We start from the raw sequence: 22,042 nt of genomic DNA on the forward strand, positions 1-22,042 counted from the left end.
TTAAGACCTTATTCTCAACTTATTAAGCTCTTTTTAGCGAATTTCCCATATAGGGAATAAGCTATTACCGTAGTACTCATGGTAAGACCTGGACCCGGGACCGATTTTTTTTTCGTTTTGAGGTCCCTAGAGGCCAAAAATAGCATCCGTTCAAATTCATATATATATATATATTTATATATATATATATATTTATATATATATGTGTCCGTTAGCGCGATAACTCGAGCAAAAATGATCCGATTTTGATGAAATTTGGTACAAACGTGTAAACCTACGTTTATTCGAACGAGTTCGCGAACCAGCATGATCGGACCATGGGAACGGGGGTTTATGGGGGCTTTTATGGGGTAAAAATGGGTTTTTCCCATTTTTGACCCAAAAAACTTAAATTTTTGCAATTTCTTTACAAACTATTTTGTAGAGCTTAAAAAAACAAATAATTTAGTATATTTAAGCGTTATAATGCGCCTAATGGTTGCGGAGAAAATTCAAAAAAATTGTAAATTTAAAATTCCCATGTTATTCTTATGGAGGATAAGTAAACTGTTGTAGTTTGCTTATTTATTAACATATTTTGCCCAAATTTGGAAAATGTTTTTATTTCTTACTAACTATTAACATTTTACATAAAAAAACACTTTAACCCTCCCTGTTGCAGCAAACCTAAGTATGTGTTAAACTGATTTGATTTAAATAGGGAGTAAATGTGATATTTTTAAGGAGACATTTTAGTGTAAATCCAACCAGGCAAATGGAAATTCGCTTAGTCTGCAGGTTTGCTGCGGCGGGGGTATTTTTAATATCCATTGGGTATTCGCATAATAACTTACTCAAGAATTCTAGGGTAGTGAAAGGTGGTCATAAAATTCAGAAGGCGCAAATGTACAGTAAGTAATACAGTAACAAAATAGTTTATAGAACATTATGTTTTGTCATTGATAATATAAACCGTGATTACAAGAGTGCAAGAATAGCAATAGAAGCAAACAATAGAAAACCGCTGATGGCAATGCAAACTTGCTGACTATTCATGTACACAATCAAGTATGAATTATTGTGAAAAGGCAAAAATATTACAAACAAACAACTATATAAAATATCTAATTTTCCACCCATCTGTATATTATTGTAATATTACGTTAACCTAAAAAAATTGGTAAATTTGATGGACAAGACGATTTCTAGACATGTAAATTTGACGGTAAAATTTCACAAATACGCCTGCAAAGCCTTATAAAATTATATTCGTGCGCCAAATATGAAATCATCAGGTTTTCCATTACTTTGTCAGAAAAGCAAAAGAAAAGGAGGAAAAAAGTAAACGTGGCCTGAAAGATATTATCAGTGAATGTGCAGCGGTCGCGGTCGGATTTGGCTCATTGTCGATTCTACCACGAAATTAGCTCTTGGGATTAAAAGTAAGGACTTATCTTTGGAAATAAAAGACATTGACTAGATGTTTTGCAGTTCCTCTGACATTGAGCAAAACTTTAAAATGCAAAAATATGACACAACAAGATATTTCTCGTCTTCATACTTTTCCAAACTATGATTTCATTATAGGTTCTTCCTATAAAATAAGTATTTTCCAGAATTAAACAAATTATTTATATTTGAAGATAAAATACATCGATTGTACATACAGAGGGGTTTTTTTTCAGTCTGTTCCTCCTTCCGACGAAAAAATAAGATTAAAATTGATTAAATGTTTTCGTATTTCTCGTCGACCACAAAATCAAAATCTGCTTTTGCAATATTGATGTTTTGACTATGAAAATAAAAGACATTGATTAGATAAAATCGTTGTTTTTGCAATACTTACCTACTTTGGGTATAAATAGCGATACAATTTTAGATTAACTAAGTGTTTTTGTGTTTCTTATCGGGTTTAACGAAATGCTGTATTGATATAATTTTATTTCACTCAAAATAAGCTCTCGAGATTAAAAATAAGGTTCTTCACGAAATACCTATTTTTGCAGTATCCTCTACTTCGATTACAAACTTTTGAATTTATGAAAGTATCTTATGGACCACTAAGTATTTTCTTATTTTTCGTCGTCCAAGATTTCTAAACTATTGATATCGTTGTCGATTTTACAAAATACTTTCCCTTGCACGATTAAAATAATAAATTTATCTCTGAAAATTAAAATCAAATACATTGATTCGTACAAATACAACGTAGGTACTAGTAGTATTTGTATACCTAACCGTTCTCTCTCTGAATAATAGTTTTTTTTATATGGAAAGTATACAAGATAAAATTAAATAGCACATATCTGCCAACACTATTCCGTATATTTTCATAGTAAATGCGTATGCAGGGTTTTGAATAGCGATCGATTACGACCAGTCACTGTTCATTATCAGGCCTGATCGGAGACTGAACGTCATCTGTAGTGTGGTATTTCACATCATACGTTGTTTCAAACTATTGAAATCCAATGTGAATTGTCACCTACGCTAAACAGATTCAGTCGGATTCTAAAGGTTATCAAATGGATTTCCAACAAAGCTCTGTATTCAGAGTCGGCTCCGTTATTGTACCTGCTATTGTATAACAGCAATACTACGGGATTAGCGATGAAACCCAGCTTTGTGATTAACACAGTTTATGCCTTTGCTTACACTCAGTATTTCAATAGGTGTGTTGCATATTAACCATAGTAAAGTACGATATGGTAAAACACATCACATTGTATTTAGTGACTTGAGTACTTTGATACTTACATTGGTCGTTTTATTATTATATCGAAATAAAATATCTGAGATAATTTATCGTTTCCTAAGTGATTTAAATACAATGTCCTTGTTCGGTATTTTATTTTAATCGAGAGAGTGACTAAAGTATTCATGTGGAGAAACGCAATTTTTATTTATTTTTTCCATAATTTACTATATTTTATCTATATGGCTCTGAGATTACACACAATTATTCATAAAAGTCATTAATATTCATTGTCGGAAAAGAGTCATACGATGTAGTCTTCAGACATCCCCTGTCTTAATCGGCTTGCTTAACATTTCTGTACATCTGACTGCACTGATCGAGATAATTCAATAACAATGATGCCAAATTTACAACGGTCTAACAAGGTGTTAAGGGCTTTTATAGCATTGGGATGTAACTAGAAACCAATAAAAAAGATCTATTCATGTAAGAGTTTATTCGAAAAAGAATCAAACCTAACTAGATAGGAAAATTGCACCATTTTCTTAAATTAAAACAACGAATAAAAATAAATATTGTTGAGTAATTAAAATTATAATTTTATTAGTTTGTTTTAGCAACACGTCTAAAAATATACAAAGAAAAATAAAAAATGGCTACGATAAATAGGTGGGGTCAAGGGTACTCAATGATGCAAAATAAATTACTGAAAAGGCATTGAGAATGCGAAGTGAAACTCAAAATGTTGTACCATAAATCGATTATTGTTCTGTTCTAATGTGCAGCCCTTGTAAACCAGGCAATTTGAGCAAAAACACTATTGTAGTTCAACTTGCGATACTATGGATCTATTGTTTAGGAATTTGGATGTTTAATTGTTCGATACTTTATATAGATAGATATTAGTGATTATCGAGAATTCGCTCACTACTCTTTAATCTATCTCTTTCATCTTTAGTAGGCCTACTCAGTTTCATTTTAGTAGAAGACAAACATAATATATTTTAACAATAACTTGAAGAACGACACTGTATTTTTAAAATGATGTTATTCACTCCTTCACAATGATGGAATAGGCACTTTTAGTACCCATTAAAATAGCGTTAATACTTTCTACACTTTTTATAGTAAAACATTAGCTAAATTTTAAAATACAATAATTAAAAACGAATTCGAAGCACACAGAAATGGGTGGAGGGATTTAAATTATTCAATATAAGTCACTGAAATAGCATTGCAATGTGAACTGAAACCCAACTTTTCTTTTTTGAAGACACGATGAAAAACGTGTTTCGTGTCAGCGAAAATATCAATAAAGTGGGGGTTAATGCGACTTTGCCAACTCTACCCAGAGGCGCTCTTACCAGAGCCTCCCCTTGCTTTCTGTTATCACCCCCCCCCACCGGCAACTACCCCCTTGTCGTGCTGTCAATCTCTTGTGAGAAACACAGCTTGTCACTGCTATGTAGAATACATCTTTGTATAGTGTTACTGATAAATAAGCGTTTGTTTCAATCGCATTATACTATTGATTGACGTGTTATCGTTACAGTAGTGAATTATATAGATCGGAATTTGTACACTGCGAGTAGGATTTTAACGGAATACGATTGAGAGAGTTGTAAAAATTACTGTTTTTCTATTCATCGCACAAAGAGACATTATGTAACGGTCGAAATATGTAAATGTGTGATCCTAAATCCGGGCCATGCATTAAACTTTCTCCCTGCCATTTATTTAGATTTCGCCGGAGACAATATTATAAGGTGGTTTATAGTCCAGTCCAGACTAAGGTGTTGTGTTAGTTATTTACTTTTATTTCATTAACTTAAAACTGGTTTAGATAAAATAAAACGATCTCCTTGTGAACGACGGTTTGTTGGTTGTATTATTATAAGGGAAAACATTTAATGTAATACTTACCCATAAATAATGTTTTAGTTGACGACACGTATTTAAGCCTAAGTATGCACGAAAACACAACTAAACTTAAGATGTTACTGTAGGATAAGTGCAGTATCTAAAGTCAGTGTCAGACTTACCCTCCTCTCTTCCTCTCTGGCGGCTTTCAGATGGTTTTCTATGGCGTCCAAGTCTATGACGGGCATCGCCGTTTCTATATTGTACACGTCGAAACTGCCTGAAACAGCACGCACGGATGGTCAATTGTTTTGTATCATTAGCTCAGCTGGATGACTTAGTTGATATTGTGCTCCCCAAATAGAAGGTCGCCGGGTTCGATCCCTAGAAAAATCAATCAGAAGCTGTTTGACGGTTCGAATGAATATTGAGCTATTAATAAACAGTCCCAGATAAAGGAACAACTGATTTGAGACTGATTCGAATGTACGATGATCATCTTCACTTCTTTCCTATGTAACGGTATCATTTCAAAACGTAAAACTCGCTTTGGATTTGCATTAAAAATTTAAAATAAAAATACCTAGACATCAGCAAACTCAATGTAACCGGATTTCAAACACACATATAAAGACTTAAGATTTTTTTTACAAAGTAGGTCCCATAACCTATAAAACAAATATAACAAACTCTACTAGCAGTATCCAATTCAATAGTGGTCTGGTTGTAGGCCCTTGAACAGAGCACTGCTACGTGGTGTACTGTCAAGTGTTGCAGATTGTAGTGCGGCGTATGCAGGCTCATTGGATAGGTTACTTCATAACACGATAATTATTATAAACGCACAGCAATTGACTGTATTGTTGTGATGCAGCATTTTTAAATATCGATAACGAAACAACGAGGATGAATAAACTATAAAGAAATTGGATAAAATAGCCTAATTCTATACTTGTTTTGTTTTACTATTATCCTATGGTGTTTATTTATTCCATGTTATTACAAAGTTCAGTAAAGATAAAGAAGATGTATTTTATTATACTTGTTTGTCATCACTTACAATGCTAACCAAGTTGTCGTTAAAATATCAGATTGAGTAATATAAAACAGTTTTAGCGCTCACATAAAGAAAGACGACAACAGTCTTCAGTCTTTATCAATATAATTCTTTATAACTGAGTGATTGTTTGTGCGATTGCGATACTGCACTTACCAATGTCAGGTGACGTTTTTTTCTTGTCCCTAGAACGCCTCTGAGCCGACGACCTCAGCGCCAGGTTTGTTGGAGGTGTGTATGTTGTGATGTTGGCAGCCTGGCTTACAGTCTTTACCTGAGTGAATAAATCATAATATTAAACAATGTAACAACAACAAAAAACTCATGGACACTAAAAAACGGCACCAAGTGTTTCATACAGCAAAGGTGTTTATGGTTGGAATCCCTCCTACATTACAAAAAATACTCTACTAATTTTAATGTAGCTAGGAAAAGCTCAAAGTGAAGTTAATACCGCGAAAAATCGTGAATGTTGGCCGAAGCTTTTGTAAGAAGCCAGTCAGAAGGTTGAAATGAGTCCTCAAATGAAGGAAAATAGTGTAACAACCCCAAGATTTTAGTTAGGTTGGCCTCGGTTGGACATAATTTTAATTTAACACTATTAATCTAAGTTGTCTGATCGCTTAGTTCTAAAAATAGCTCATTCAGATTATATCAACTCCTCATCAAAAAACGCTCAGGTGGCCGTGAAAAACTGAAATTACCAACTGGATTTTACTATCTCCACGAGATTTGAAGCAAAAATCCTTACTTTTGATTGAATAATTGATAGGCAATTGGATTGTATAGTGGGAGGTTTATAGGAAATTATTTTTGAAGGTTACATACCGAGGGGAAATGCTACTCGATCTTGTCCATAATTAATTATAAAATGGCGTATTTTGATGAAGTACATCATAAACTACAACTATTCTAGATTTGGAGCAAAATATATTCAAATATAACATGTCAGCAAACAATCAAATTTATTTTGTATTAAACTACCTATCTTAGCAATAGATGGATTTGTCACAAATAGATAAATAGATAACAACTCATGAATGGATTTATCACAGTTATCGGTTATAACAAAAAATATATGACTAATCTTTTACAATAACTTACCTTCTTCAAGCTCTCCTCCATTTTATCAATTTTCCTCGGCTCCATCTTCCTCTCCACTCGATTATCCTCGTGTTTCCTTATCTCTTCTTTTACCCCGGACAAGAACGCGTCCGCCATCTTGTTTTCTGCATATTTAACCTCGTCCATCCTCAGCTCCATGTCCAGCTGAATGTTCTTCTCCACCTCCTTGATGTTCAGCGAGTTCAGCTGTTTAGTAACGTCACAGTCACACAGTTCCTCAGTGTTGAACTTGGGTTTGTCGTAGAAGGTCTTCTCGAAGGTGTCGTCCTCGTTGATGTTGTTGTTGTTATTGTTGTTGTTGAGGCTGATGTCCTCCTCGCTTTCTGAGCCTGGAGTGAGTAGTTGGGACGCGAAGTGGTCAAACCCCGGATAGTTCGGGTTGACGATGCTCCTCGGATTGCCACTGGGAGGCCGAGGAACGTCACTTTCTGTATCGCTGCTCTGGCTGAGACTCCGGTAGTCCTCTAGGTCTGGGGAGACGTCCGAAGAACTGGACCCACTACTGTGCTGATCGTCTGAAAAAAAAAACGCTTTATTCATTGATGAAGTTTGTGGGTCACTATAATAGTTAATGCTAACATATTCATATAGCGTTTTCTTTCCGACTCTGTGAGAAAGCAGGAGGTTACTCTGGCAGATGAAAGGAATGATCATGCGTAATGGTTACCTGAAGAAGCACCTAGGTTGCGCTAGTGGGGCTGCAGACCATATACTTTATGACTAAAGTACTTAGTTCCAACTGAGGTAAGAGAATACTTGGAACAATTGCAAGCGACAGCAACCTGTCTGAAGAGATCTTAGACAGAATGCCGCAGGGCACCAAGTACTTAAAGTTGTAACAGGCGAAGACACGGACATGAACACATTACATAAATGTGCCCAAATAATAACAATACTGAATACGGACGTGTAGTTTTGCCGGGATACGATTAGTCATGATTAATCATGCGTCGTTATCAGTGCGTGACATATTGAACATTTGATTGTGGAATCTGATTATAGAATTATCAGTGAGTCGATAGAGCGTAATACTTATAAAAACATGACTGCTGTAAATAAATGTTTACCAGTATTGTTTGTTCTTTTACTTTACCAAATACAAAAGACTTCTTGCTCGATTCCTTGATCTTTGCTGTCCGTTCATGCGTAAGCTGTGACCATTTTAGAGGGACAAACATGAAGTACACAAGATCGTTTATGTTTGGTTCCCTACTTTTGGTAAGGTCAGGTGTCTCGAATGCCTGTAAACGATTTATTTCTTTTTGACCGTGTAATTGTCTATACCGTTATTGATTTCTAGACAGCAGAGTTCCCTAGAAGTCTTGCAGCTTGAAGCACTTTCCGATCAATAAATTAATTTTTCCAACACATAAATTCAATTTCAAAGGTCAGTAATATCTCAATGAAATAAATGGTTCTTTATCCAACACATGATTAAGTAACGACAACCACGAAATGGCACTATGCCTAAAGTGACAACCCAACCTAAAATTTTTATTTGACCGATGAATGTAATGTTATTACAAGCCTAAAGTTTTGACCGTGTCTATTACAGTTTTTCATTTCTAATCACTTACCCTCGTCGTCAGCTAGACTGGGTGCCGGCGACCGCTGTTTGCCGAACCTCAACTGCGTCTGTTGTATGTTGTAGTTGTCGTTGCTGTCTGCGTTTGTGGTGTGGTACTCGTTCACCCATCCTGCGCTGCTTGTGTCGTCAAACAGAGAAATGTAATACAATTATAAAGAATAAACTCTAAGAACTGTCAGCTACATTACAATGACAAAAACTTAAACACTTACAGGTGAAATGATTAGCTTCTCTTCCTAGTTATATGATTTATTTATTTCCCTCCTGTTTGGTGTAACGGCAATCATCAGACCCGATTGGAGACTCCGTTTTTTTAGCTTGATTTTTAACGCTTACAAACTGCATCATTTACGGTATGAAAAATCCACTTGTGAGGTTAGTTGAAACTGGACAGCAATCCGTGCTTCAAGTTAGTTTGAGTTTATTTTGTACTGGTATTGAATTCATAAATTGACCTCATGTTTCACAACTACTTAGCAATGAAATACAAAAGATCCCGTGAAAATCGGTATCATTTTACTGAGGAGATTATAATGGTTTATTACATTTATCTATAGTAGTGTTACGTCATGTCCATAAGGCTCATTTTAACGATATTCCATAAAAGCATGGATTCGATATGCTATTATTTCTTTCATGAACCTAGTGCCCATGAGGTCTATCAAAATGATGATGAGACGTACAAAATATTCCTTACCTAACTTTTAAATAACAATTAAAATATCTACAATCAACAATTCTTAATTATACCTGTGAATCAGTTGATTTGTGGAGAGTTTTGACACGGGATCAGCAGTTCTGTTGAACTCCCTGTCAAACCCGTTGTCATGGCTGGAACACAAATTAATTGTTATTAATAAAAAAAATCATAATAAACAAGAAAGTACTTTCATTATTAAAGTTAGTAATTAATTAATTATAAATAAATAAATAATATTATTTTTCTACAGGAAACAAAAGTGGTTCTTTTGCACTGATTATAGAGAATGAGTTTAAATGAGCTGAAAGAATTGTTTTGCTGTTTACCTACTAAGAACGGTTGTTTCTTTAGCCAGAACCATTTTTAACTGATGGTCCGATTTTTTACTGTCAAAAATGAAAGGGATATTCTATAGATCGAACTGACTTTCTGAGCATTGGGTTATAGTTTAACCACTTAGCTACATTATACACAATTACAAAGATGTTTAGTTAAACATAATAATTTTTACAAGTTAGGTTTAACCATTTAACTAGCATACAATATAAATAACGCGATAAATTGGATTGTTTAACAAAAAAATCATTTTCCAATTTCAGACCCAATATGAATTACCCAATATCCATGGATAAGTTTAGAAAAAGAATCTGTCTGTATAGGGTGTTCAAAAAACCAGTATGAACACGTGGCCATTTTCATTAAATTAAAGACCTTGGAATTATCTTTTCTTTCATAGATTTGTCATGTAAAAGTTGACGGAGTTAGACGATAAGATGGCTTTAATATTCGTTTTGTATAAATCAGGCAAACCTCTTTACAACATTGTATCATGAAGTTAATAAGCTAATAATTAATTACAATACAAATAGGTTGAATTACAAAACAGTCGTCACAGTAGAAGTTAGTCAAGAAGCACAATAAAAATGTAAATCAATATTCACGGATCAATAACACGAACGCTATTTTAACTAATATTTATTTATTCTTTTTATATTCTACATGAGCATAAATTCTCGAGAGCTGCATACTTTACACTAAAAGTAATTTAAGTTTGTAATCAAGTCCTAGTAGAGATAACGGGTAAAGTATTGAGTTTCAAAGTTTGTCGCAGTCTCCTAAGTCCCCAAGATAACTTATGAAATTCAATACTTTTGTCTACAGTATAGTTCTAAAATTTGTTTGAAATATTATGGAACGAAAATGTGATCAGTGATTTTTGTGACTTATTCTGTGGATAGTTATACAAACTCTGGCATTTGCTTATGTGTTTTAGAAACGTTGCATAAATCTTTATAATAGCTTTGGAATATTGAAATACTCCTTTAGTAGTAAGAATGCTATTTAACGCCCCTCTCAAAAGCAAATTCCTCATAGCAGAACCTAGTTAATCTATTATTATAAATTTTATAATTTAAAATAATGTCTAAGGCAAGCGTTTAAATAGGCTTGACTAAATATAGGCTTTGACAATAGGAGATTTTACCAACATTCCATTTTGTATCACCACTCATAAAACCGAATTTCCAATAATAGTTAGGACTCTTCTACCACATTTGTGAATTAGGCATCAGTAGCTTGATTAAACTGACAACATTATACTGAGGGAATAAAAACCCATTATAAGATTAATGTATATAAAAATTGTATCTATTAAAATTGACCTAGGGTTACAAAATTTCAATTACGTTAACCCCCAGTCTACAAAGATTTTAAAAAACCCTGAACAAAAAGTGATTTTCAAATAGGGAATAACGATTTGTGATGAAACTTTTCAATAGCAGATGTTGAGTGATTTTATTGTAACCAGCAAAACCTAAATGGTTCGCGAAAGGGACAAAATATTGAAAATCGATGTTACATGAAAAGGCAAGAACGATTGTTATGGTGGACGCAAAATGCTTTGAAAATAGCATTGTAAAATTGTATTGCCCTTCCAAAACAGTTGATGAATTAACAATTAGATTTAAAAGGAAAAATAGTAAAAATATGGATTTAAAAAGAAAGAAAATAGGCTACTATAATATAAAAGAAGGGGGTTGATGAAAGTCCTTTAAAGATACATTATAAGAACTAACTAATGTGGCTAATGAATTTCATAAGTTTATAGTTGTTATTGTTTTTAATATTGTTATTGTTGATTGCATTTTTCATTGTTTTTCTAATATTATAATCCTATATAATAATAGGCTAGCTTTTTTCTTGAAAATCTTTTTTCTCAGATCGTACGCATCACAGTGAAAATCTACGCATACTGTTAGAAAGATATTTTCCTGCAGATGTGCAGAATTCCTTTACAAATTAAAATAGGCAAACATATAAGCACACAAAATGAATTCAAAATTAGAAAAACTTTAAAATGGGCCTAATGGTTGCCATGCTGGTGACGAAATAACAACAAAATATAAACAGAAAATCAAAACAAATGGAAGAAATTCCAATCACGTGTTTTACTTACAACGTGGGGTGAAAATAGAGAAGTCATGTACATTAAATATTTTAAGTCGACTATTTGTCCACTGGGCCAGGTCTATTATTATTATTAGGAATTTAGATTTTTAATTTTTGAATGTTAAAAAGGTTTGGTGGCCTTGTACCTTGTATTTGCCCGTCCACATAGTCCTCAGGCCTGTGTGGAACAAATACAGCAAATTAAGGGTTGATCTTTTACCTAAGAGTTCAACTGTACTGGTAAAATAAAGTAGCAGGTATCAGGGTCCTAACCCACGACATCGTCGCCATGTGTGCACCCCACGTCCGTCACGCTACCAACTGAGCTACTAACACAGCAAACATATCTAGTTCCCATATCTGCTCTTCAATCAATTAAGTTTTCATAGAATTTGCCATACATGCTACCAAGCAGAGACATTAAAATTAATGTCTCACTCTCTGCTCACTACTATAGATGAAGTAAGTCACTGTCAAATAAAAAGGTATTGGTTAGTGAAAAAATCATGACGTTTAGGCGGTTAAAGTTTAAAGTCATAAAGGAAAGCAACACATATTACTCGTACCTATTTATCCAAGGTAAAAGACACACTAGTAGTTTCGAGTGTGGGAGGGGGAAGCTGACAGATATGATTTATAACAGCATATCAGCTGGGTCATTTGTCCACTGCGGACATTATGTCACAATGCACAGTCTCATATGAAAATATTGCTGCACCATTCTCATCCAACAATATGATACATTGCTTTCCAAGAAAAAGAATACAGTAGGTATTTGTAAGCCTTAAGCAATCGTAAGTTTGGAATTTATCGATTATTTCATACTAATGATAATAACATTGCAAGATTTTGAAGTCGAGCTATGTTGATAAAAAAGAGGTTGTGGTATTTTTTTTCTAAAATTAACCCTTTCACGTGAATCTTAAAGCTCCGCGTGCAATTCAAGCAAAGCAAGAACTGTGCAACTACAATAGTGATATGAACTGGTAAATCTTAATAGCCAGCTCAGGGACGTGAACTAAATATCTCGACCAACCCACCTAATAGAACTATCATAATAGCACACTTTATTAATAGAAGGGTCGATCAATGTCCCTAGTAATACCTTAATTCAGTGGAACAACCAGTTTTCAAGCGCAATACCTATTGTAACGGCATTTTACAGGGATTCGGGTATTACCAATAATGTTTAGGGAAAGAACCCTTGTTTGAATACCAATAACACCATTAGGACGTTTAAAAAAAATGGATTCCCTATAGTTTTCAGAATTTTATGGTTAAAACTCAACGAGATTATGTGTGTGTGCTTCATTGTTACTTAGATAGTAGCAAACGTTTGTTACACAGTATCATTCAACTATATTCTCACTTGGTAAAAACTAGATATAGATTCTCTTTTAGATGTAGACTTTAAAACTGCAGTAATCCAACTAATCCAAGTCTGTAATTATTGCTAAACGTAGCAATGGTTGAGTGTTTGACTTACATGTTGTGAAGCCTGTTAACGTGAAGAACCATTGGACTTTCCACCTTCAGACGCATTCCGAGTTCCTGGAACAAAAAAAGATAAATTTTAAAAACATATAAACATTTACGAAAGAAATACCATTAGTACAAAAATTTACAAAATCGGTTAACTGCTTCTAACTTCATATAATGTAAATATTTAATAAGGTAGTTTACGCTCAGCATTTAGTTATAAGACCTATAATGTTTTGGTTTCCTAAGCGTGTATTTAAGTACGAAATATTTTTTTATTGATGGGAAATGATGAAAATGCAAAACTTAACCTGACCTGAACCAACTTTAATGAATTTTAAAAATGCGCCTAACTGAGTTTTATTTTTAAAAGTAAATATTTTGTGAAACGGAAGGGTAAAAGTTAAAACATCTACTCACACCAGACGCTCGAAGATTGTGACACATTGTATAATGTTTAACAGGCTTACCCTAAACCTGGTTACCCAAAACTCCCCCCTCCCCCTTGACCCCCTGCCCCCCTTGCACCCTTTACTTGACAAAGCGCTGACGCCAACCCTTCAACTCAAGAAACTAACAAAGAACTATTCTTGAGTGATCCTCTCGTTCTTGCCTTTAATTGGCGAATGTAATATCAAGTAATGAAACGTTTTTTTTTTTTTTAAGATAGAAGAAAAATAATTTCTAAAATTATTATCCTGTAGATTTTAATATAAATATATAATTATTTTCACCAAAATATAATGTCTTTTTGACGTTGTTTAATTATTTTATTTTTTAAACAGTTTAGATAAAGTTAAATTTACAAATCCTAAAGTAATCTAGTGGTGAGAGAGTTTAGGTAAAATAATATAATAGAGATTTAAATCCACAAGTAACTTTATCACTATGCTTTTAAAGCCAATGAATGTTCAAATTATACTATTTTAAACATAAGTTAAAAGAAGAACTAATGTTTCGATTTTAAAACACAACAATGTTTAGGAATTTTCTTAGTAACCTTAGTCATACAACAATCCAAGTGTACAACAGTATTTGTTTTAAGCATTACACGATGCCTGAAATGCAATTTGGGCATTTTCATGTTTCAAAGTAAAAAATTGAGAAAGAAAAACATTTAAAAAATGTCAAAACTAATACAACACCCCGTTCCCAAGACCTCCTGTTGGTTCGCGAACTCATTCAAGTGTTAGGAGATGGCCCCAAAAGTTCATGCCAAATTTCAATGATATCGGTCCATAATAACTCGAGTTATCGTGTTAACGGACATACACAAATATATAAAAAAATTGAACGAATAGAGATGTTCAATTCTGGGGACATCAAATAAATAAATCTGCCCTGTTCTACGTCTTACCGTGCCACCTACGTAATAGCTTCTTTCCTAAGTAAATTCACTGAAATGTTTGTACCTACACCTTACTTCATGACTAATTGTAATATAGGTTAAAATAGTACGAAAGTACTTTTATATTCAATTACCATCATTATAAATCATGTATTATTATTAAATTTGACTAAAATCACATAGACTACACAAAAAATGTTTCAACACTAAATCACAGTAAAGTTAAATTTATACTGATCTAGTATGAAAAGATTGTGCGATGAGTATTAAGATAACAAAATTGTATTTATTTTTAATATCATTTAAAAAATATCTATTTGCTAATTTGATGTGATTTTCTAGCGATTTCAAAACCAAACTCAAACTTAAAATCTACATTGCCAATTCACAATCTACTACTGTAAACTAAGTTATAGTGATAAATGCGATCAAATAAATGCAAAAATGTGTTTTTTAATCTCTATTGAGAAACAAAATGGACAAAATGTCTGCTTCGTAATATAGCGATTTACAAACAAACACCGGGTCGGGTATTATGAACTGGGGATTGCCACATTATTATGCGGTGCAGTGGAGAGTAAAATCCCTAATATGTCGGCGCTGGCCGGGAATATAAGGATTACTGACCCTACCCCATCCCTTCGCAAACGTCTATCTGGGAATAAAATAAAACTTTCATTTATGGAATTGGAAGAGGTGGATAGCTTCGTAGCACATATTTGGAGTACGTGTAGTACATGGTTGTAGTATAGATTAAACATACTCCTTACAGACTTGGCATCCTAATGAATAATATCTATTGGGATATTATATCCAAAGAAATACAATAATAAATTTAGTTTTATCCACGTAGAGGACGTATTTTTATACCTTTTGTTTCTTATATCTAACCAGTTTTGAAATTTAAATGATTTAAAAAAATAAAGCAATTGCTTTTGCTGTGGCATTGTGTCCAAAGAGTAAATCACGACAGTTGTGTTCATTAGGTAGTGAAGTTTACTAGCATTATCAAAAGTGAATGCTTCAACATGTGGAACCGAATATTTCATGGTAGTAAATGTTGATAAAAATTACAGTAGTACTATTATATATTTGCTATTATGCAGAGAATATTCATACATTTCAATAAATATTGTTGTACAATTTAAAATATTAAATTTCTAGGAAATCTATTGATCCATTGATACATGTTAATTGCCGTTTGGAAACACTACTTAGCCTAAAAATAGCAAGCATCAAACTTGTATTTAACTAAGCTCGGTATAATATAACACTCTGAGTTAATTTTCCCTGTAGCTGAAGCGTTAAAATCAGCGAAGTGGTATTAGGAGGGAGGGCACGATAAGTAGGCCTAGTGGTAGTAATTGTCAGGGATTATTTCAGATCGCTGTATCAATTCCCAAACAAATAATTATTTCCCTCTCTGGTAGAATCTGAATTTCTGGATCATTCATGATCACAAAGTCATAAAAAATATAAGTTTTAACTATAATGGGGTTTTACAAAAACGCCAACTGAATTCATTGGACCGTTAACAAATAATAGGTAGTTTTGCATCATTTTGCTACTTACATGATTCTAAATGTTGTATTTAACCTATTTTATGGAAGATAGAGATATGTATTTATATTACGATACAACGCATTCCAGACGTAATATTTCTCCATCTCGCTCAGACCTTTTGATGTGGAATATTCTTTGAGAAGAGCCTAAAGCTATCTTTCTTTGACAAAAACGGATAGAAACTAAGATTTCGAAATCGCTTCAAAACAAGAAAATGAGTATAGTATTTATTGTGGTTTAAGCTTATAAGAGTATATAAACTGTTATATTGCCCGACAAAGGCTTATAGCACTTGAAATGATAAATCGATGTATTAATAAGCCTCATTATTCTATTCCTAGTAGGCCACAGAAAATTACGATATATTTAAACGATTTTTAAGCTACGTTAAAAATAAATCCTAGAATAAATAACTTGACGCTATGATAAAAAAATTGATTTAATAATATGATTTATGTTAAGTTACATACACATGCGTGTCAACCTTAAAATTGAAAATACGTATTCAAGGGGAATTATTTATCCAAAAATGTGTTTAGAAACTCTTTGGCACATCCAGACGAACATTGAAGATTAATGAATGTCAGATTATTCAGTAACGTATTCGACAGTTTTTCCAGATGAACATTGTTGATAAATGGATGATGGATGGATTGTAGCGTGATGGGACAGTTTCGAAGACACTCGCTGTAGATACAAGTTTAACGGACGGCTTTTGTTAACGTGTTGGTCAGTTTGCCAGAATAATGTTGTAAATTGAATGATGGCATGTTTTCAACGTTTTGAAAGATTGTCAAGTAAATATTGTAAAAAGATTTTATAACGGATTTATTTCACTCATTGGGTAGCTTTTTAGATAAACAATGTAAACCATGCGTATGGCGGATTTTATTTTAACGCTGTGCAAGTTATTCGTACAAAACATGTATAATGTACTGTCTTTTCTGGTATTGGAAGGTTTTCCTGACGAAAATTGTAAAAAAGATTAAAAATCGTTTATTGGCATATTTAACGTATTTTGTGATATAAATTGTAGATCAATAGATGATGGATTGTCTATTGATGTATTGAACAGTTTGATATGCTACATGAATAAATGTATGAGAGATTGTCCATTGACGTATTGATCAGTTTTTGTGGCGTTCATTCAAGATAAATGGATGACGGATTGTCTATTGACGGTATTAAACGAATTTTGTAATGAACATACAAAATAACATGTAGTAGATAATTGGATGAGGATTGTCTTATTAATTAACAAATTTGATCTACGGATTATAGGGTCTTATTGCAAATATTTTTGAAACCAAACCGGAATAAATCGAATAAAATATTGTATTTTAACGTTATCGTAAGAAATAAACGATTGCGAAGAAATAAACCATCGCAGTCTCAACTGATTAACACTTAGATAACTTAATTTTCCAAGACGCAGAGGTCTGGCCAATCCAGTAATCGTTTTAAGGCTTAAAATATTTCTTCTTCGTTTCTCCCGTTCAATAAAACCCTAAAAATTTTTTTTGTAGACATGTTTAGAAGACCTGTTGAAAAGAGTCACAAACGTGGTTTGGAAAAACGGGTTTCATACTGTAATTAACATCTTTCTTTTCTTTCTTTCTTTTCTTTTTTCTTTTTTCTTTTTTTTTAAACATGTATCAATGGATCAATAATTTCCTCAAACAAACCAGGTAAGAACGTTTTTTAGGTTATGGATGCTGGTTAATAAATTGTTTTTACTTCCACAATCCCTTCGAATCTTTATGGTGAAAGAAGGAACCCGGTGGAATTTTTCAGAATATGATTATAGATATGTATTGACCGGTATAATTATTTGCCTTTCTGTATAATTTAAACCCAATGAATGCAGTAGCCTTTGAATACAAAAACAATACACGCATTTAGAATTGAATTAACATAATATTTAAATGAACTAGAATATCACAGATTTTCTTTATGTTTATATATTATAACTGAGGCATCCATGTATGTGGTGTAATGTTGATGTTAATACAGAAGATATTGGGCCAATATCGTTATATAGAATACGATATACAATATCGTATTTGGTTGGAATACTGAGGAGGGTTGATGAGATGAAATGGCAGACGTGTCTAACATACTGTCTCTTGTCTGGCAGCATTGGAGTTTATTGGAGTACGATTGTTTCACATTACAAGAGAAGTGTTACTTTGAACATGAGTGATTCTGTTTTATTTACTGAATATACTTTATCAACAAAATCGACATTTTTACATTTTAATTTAAGATCAATAGTACTGAAAAAAGTCGTCCACATATAATGCAATAATTAATGTTCTGGTGTGTTTTAGAGGTTTCTCACATTTCTACAACCTTTTCTACAATCTACCTATCTATCTAACCTATCTATCTACATGCGTATCACCTTTGTGCGTATTTTAACCCAAATTTAAGTAAAAAACTATTTGTAGGATGGAGTTCGATGCCTTTTATAGCTCTGTTACTGACTAAGATATGCTGTTTCGTTAGTCAGTACCCATTTATTAAAAGCCCAATAAACAAGGACTGCTAGGTCAAGTTTCAAACCATCTAAAAGCTACACACTTTTCTCAGGCGAGCACCATAACCACAGAGCTACCCAGGTAGTCCATCAATCTATTAGGTATAAGTCTGCAACAAGCAAATATAGTTTATCCTAAATAAGTAAATAAGTAGTTCTATTCACTTACTAACTGTCTTAAGAAAGCACAATCTTTGAAATATTGCAGTATTTGGTGTGCATTGGAAACGAGTTTTGAGCCCTATTAAAATGCGCACGGGTCCCCTCGTCTTAGATAGGTAAGTAAAGTAAGAATACCATGATCCGGTGGTTATTACTCCACATTAAGCCTTATTTAAAGATGGGGAAAGAATAGTTCTGAGGTGAGAAAGCTCTCCGAATTGGAGAATCCCAGCACTAAAATTCCTTGAGAAGGTACCTTGGCCCCAATGGATATATATAATAATGTTGTCAGGATAAAAGTCTAGAAAAATATCTTTGATCTACGAGTTGTGTAATTCAATTTCACGCAACAGTTTAAGGCAAAAATGTAATTTGATTAAATCTATTCCTTTAGGAAATAACGTCTGATAAAATTATTTGTAAGATCTTTAGACATGGAAATCAAGGTTCAAAGAAGAATGGTGTACGATTTACATCAAAGTTCAGATGAGAAGGCCTCAACAGAGGTTTGTTTTGAATGAGAACGTGTACCGTTTGGGCCAGAACTCCACCCAAAGTAAACATGGGAAGTAAACAAACTGCCTTCCACTGGCGACCAGACACACAACAAATGTTTAGTATTTGACTACGGTCTTTATACTGCTTAAGCCAGGGTTTGAATATTGGTGCTCAAGTTTGGTCAGTGTCAATGCGGAGCTCTCAGTGCATTGCACAAACAATGTAGTATTTTTCAGCTTCGCAATATTGCTGCGCATTTCATGCACTTTTTTTAAACTCCCGGAGACAAAATCAACCATTAGTTCATCATAGCAACGAATAGAGTTGCAAATAATATCAACAGCTTTGTCATAATTGCAATGTAAATATAGAAACGGCTGTTGACTCTTCACTGTGACTCATGAACAATGACGGCGAGTGATTAACTGATAATTAACAGAGCAAGGCCACTGATGACGTCATCTCTTGATTGGCCGGAGTTTATACAAGAATAATCATTGACAAATATTTTTCAGAGATTAATTGTTGAAATATGCTATTGCGTTTAAAATATAACCCATCTAAAATTACGCAAAAGATAATTGCTTCAGGTGAATACATATTATCAATTTGAAGTTGTAGGGGAATCATTAGTTTACAATCCGAAAACAGTAACGTAGGTAGCATGCAGATCATCCGCAATATGTGGGCATTATGCATTAATTGTTGCTGCACTCTAGTATTATAACCAGAGGGCGCACTGTAAAATCTTCCTCAAAATAAAAGGAAGACTATAAGCCAACGTCAGCTCTATCAGTTAAATAAAAATATAAACTAGTTTCGAAATTTACTACCGTGACAAGAGGAATTGCATTAAGTCTAAACACAAGAGTAACAAATACATCATCATTACTTTAACAGCTTTCTACTGACTAAAATTAATGTTTTTCAGGTATTCATATCTCATTGCGAGACTCAACTACGCCCTGAGGACGTCCCTTCCTAAAAGGCTAGCAGCCCTTCACTCGTCCACGCTCTAAGAGGGTGGAAAGACACGTTCCTCATTATCTTAACGTGATCAGCGGCCCTCAGACAGGAGGTGAGTGTTGCATGTGTAAGAGTTTAGAGAGCGCTTCACTTATGCATCAGTTTTACATGAAAATAACCGAGTGATTCGTGTGCAATTAAAGTAAGTGCAGAACATCCAGATTGAGGACATATAAAAATTTTACTGTATTATTACGGAGAGTAAATAAAAGAAACGTCTTATAACACTTAAAACATACAGTATATTTACGCTTATACTGTTACTCACAAGACGGTAAATATACAAAAAAGATGGTAAGTGTTGAGTTGTATTATTACTATACGGTATTACCAACTAAGATGGGGAAGCAACTAGGTGTTTTTCAATCCGAACAAGAGTAATTTTTGTAGAATGAAGTTTAGATACCCTAGGTAGTTTTATAACTAACCAAGACCATCCGTTTATTTAATTGGAACCATGATCAAGAACGATTTGGCCTAATTTTAAACGAAAAAGGTGACTCTTTTCAGAATAAAACTGGTTATTTCACGATTCCCAGCCGTGCCATAGCAGTAAAGCACTTAGATATTAACTTGTTAATCTTCGGAAAAATATAAATAATCCACAATAAACGATACTGATAGTCTTTTACACAAATGCTCGTAATGTAAAAATGTTAAGCTACTTTAACGTATACACAAAGTATAAATTACATTTTGAGTTTTCCACCACACAGACAATGCCAAGGGTACTTATTCATGCTTATCAGCCACCGGTAGCACTGTAATATGCAGATTATGATGGCTGCGAAGACTGTTGTTAACAGATGGTCCACGGGTTATTAATAGCAGCCTGAAACGCTGATGTTGGAAAACACATACTTTAATAAAACATTTTTTGTGGTTGAAATATTATTTCCAGAAAAGATGTATTAATTCTTATTTTTTCTGCATAACATGTTATAATCTATTTGGATTAATAATTAATTATGGTACCTCATTACATATAATAATATGTGATTGGGAAAACAACTTCAGTAAATTCTTTAGCAATAAGACTTGTATATAGTATAAACAATAAGCCCTACTTCAGTATATAAACCTGAAAGATGTTAATGCCGCTTGCTAATTTTCTTTTATCAAAAATGTGTTTATAAAAATGGTGTAATCATTCTATCCCAATGTATAACATAGTTTACGATTTAAAAAAGTTCTAAACAGTAATATGTATCATTAGTATATAATTTGAATACTAAATCGTGAATATAGATAAAATAAGGAACATAATATTAGATTGCTATAGCGTAAAAATATGGCACACTACTGTGATTTTTGTAATCTATAATTTGTGCAAAAATCATCCACCAATACATTCGTCCAATACCAATACATACCAATCAATACATTAGGATAAAAATCAGTTCGTAAAAATGGAAATATGTTTGTGATGATGTGTGGTAAATAACTAATGTAATAATACATATATTTCAAAACACTTGTATCATCAAGACGCTGAAGCTTTTTTAAATGTATGAAATACTAATACAAATAAATCAAATCATACTTTGACGCTACTTTTATCAGTTACTTGAGTGATTTCAACACCTTTGCAAAGTTGTATACAAAGACTTAATTAAGTTAGAAATCCATTTAAGAGGAAATCATAATAGTGCTCTTCTTATAGTAAACCAAACCGCGACAATAAAAATTTAGTATCTAGTTAAAAACAATAAAATGAAATGAAAGTCAGATAAAAACAAGAATGTAAATCGCATTTCCAAACAGCTGATGTTCGCGTCAGCTGTTGTAATGGCCATTAATAACCCGAACCATCTGTTTATCCTGCAGTAGTCATCCCCAGACAATCTGCATATTGCATTGTAGCAAAGCTGTCAGCATAGTCGAGTGCTTTGTCATTACACTTAGTAACAGGTGGTATAAAGCAGCACTTGTAAATAGTATTAATGAAAGGGTGAAAGTGGAAACGAATAAA

General features: G+C 33.2%; 1 protein-coding gene across 1 annotated transcript in view; it reads right to left on the reverse strand.

Moving 5' to 3' along the window:
* Nucleotides 1–22,042, reverse strand: part of LOC128999368 (general transcriptional corepressor trfA) — a 180,179-nt gene that overhangs the window by 44,389 nt on the left and 113,748 nt on the right. Inside the window, exons 3-8 of the mRNA XM_054425838.1 lie at nucleotides 12,942–13,006; nucleotides 9,058–9,138; nucleotides 8,297–8,424; nucleotides 6,699–7,234; nucleotides 5,751–5,868; nucleotides 4,720–4,817 (exon numbers count right to left, since the gene is read on the reverse strand). Of these exons, the coding sequence (XP_054281813.1) occupies nucleotides 4,720–4,817; nucleotides 5,751–5,868; nucleotides 6,699–7,234; nucleotides 8,297–8,424; nucleotides 9,058–9,138; nucleotides 12,942–12,997 (1,017 nt within the window). The 5' untranslated portion in view covers nucleotides 12,998–13,006. The remainder of the gene's footprint in view (nucleotides 1–4,719; nucleotides 4,818–5,750; nucleotides 5,869–6,698; nucleotides 7,235–8,296; nucleotides 8,425–9,057; nucleotides 9,139–12,941; nucleotides 13,007–22,042) is intronic.

Source organism: Macrosteles quadrilineatus, unplaced genomic scaffold (genome assembly GCF_028750875.1).
Source record: "Macrosteles quadrilineatus isolate MER2022 unplaced genomic scaffold, UCM_ALF_1.0 Scaffold_8__2_contigs__length_117827958, whole genome shotgun sequence".
In the NCBI taxonomy this organism is placed as follows: Eukaryota; Metazoa; Arthropoda; class Insecta; order Hemiptera; family Cicadellidae; genus Macrosteles; species Macrosteles quadrilineatus.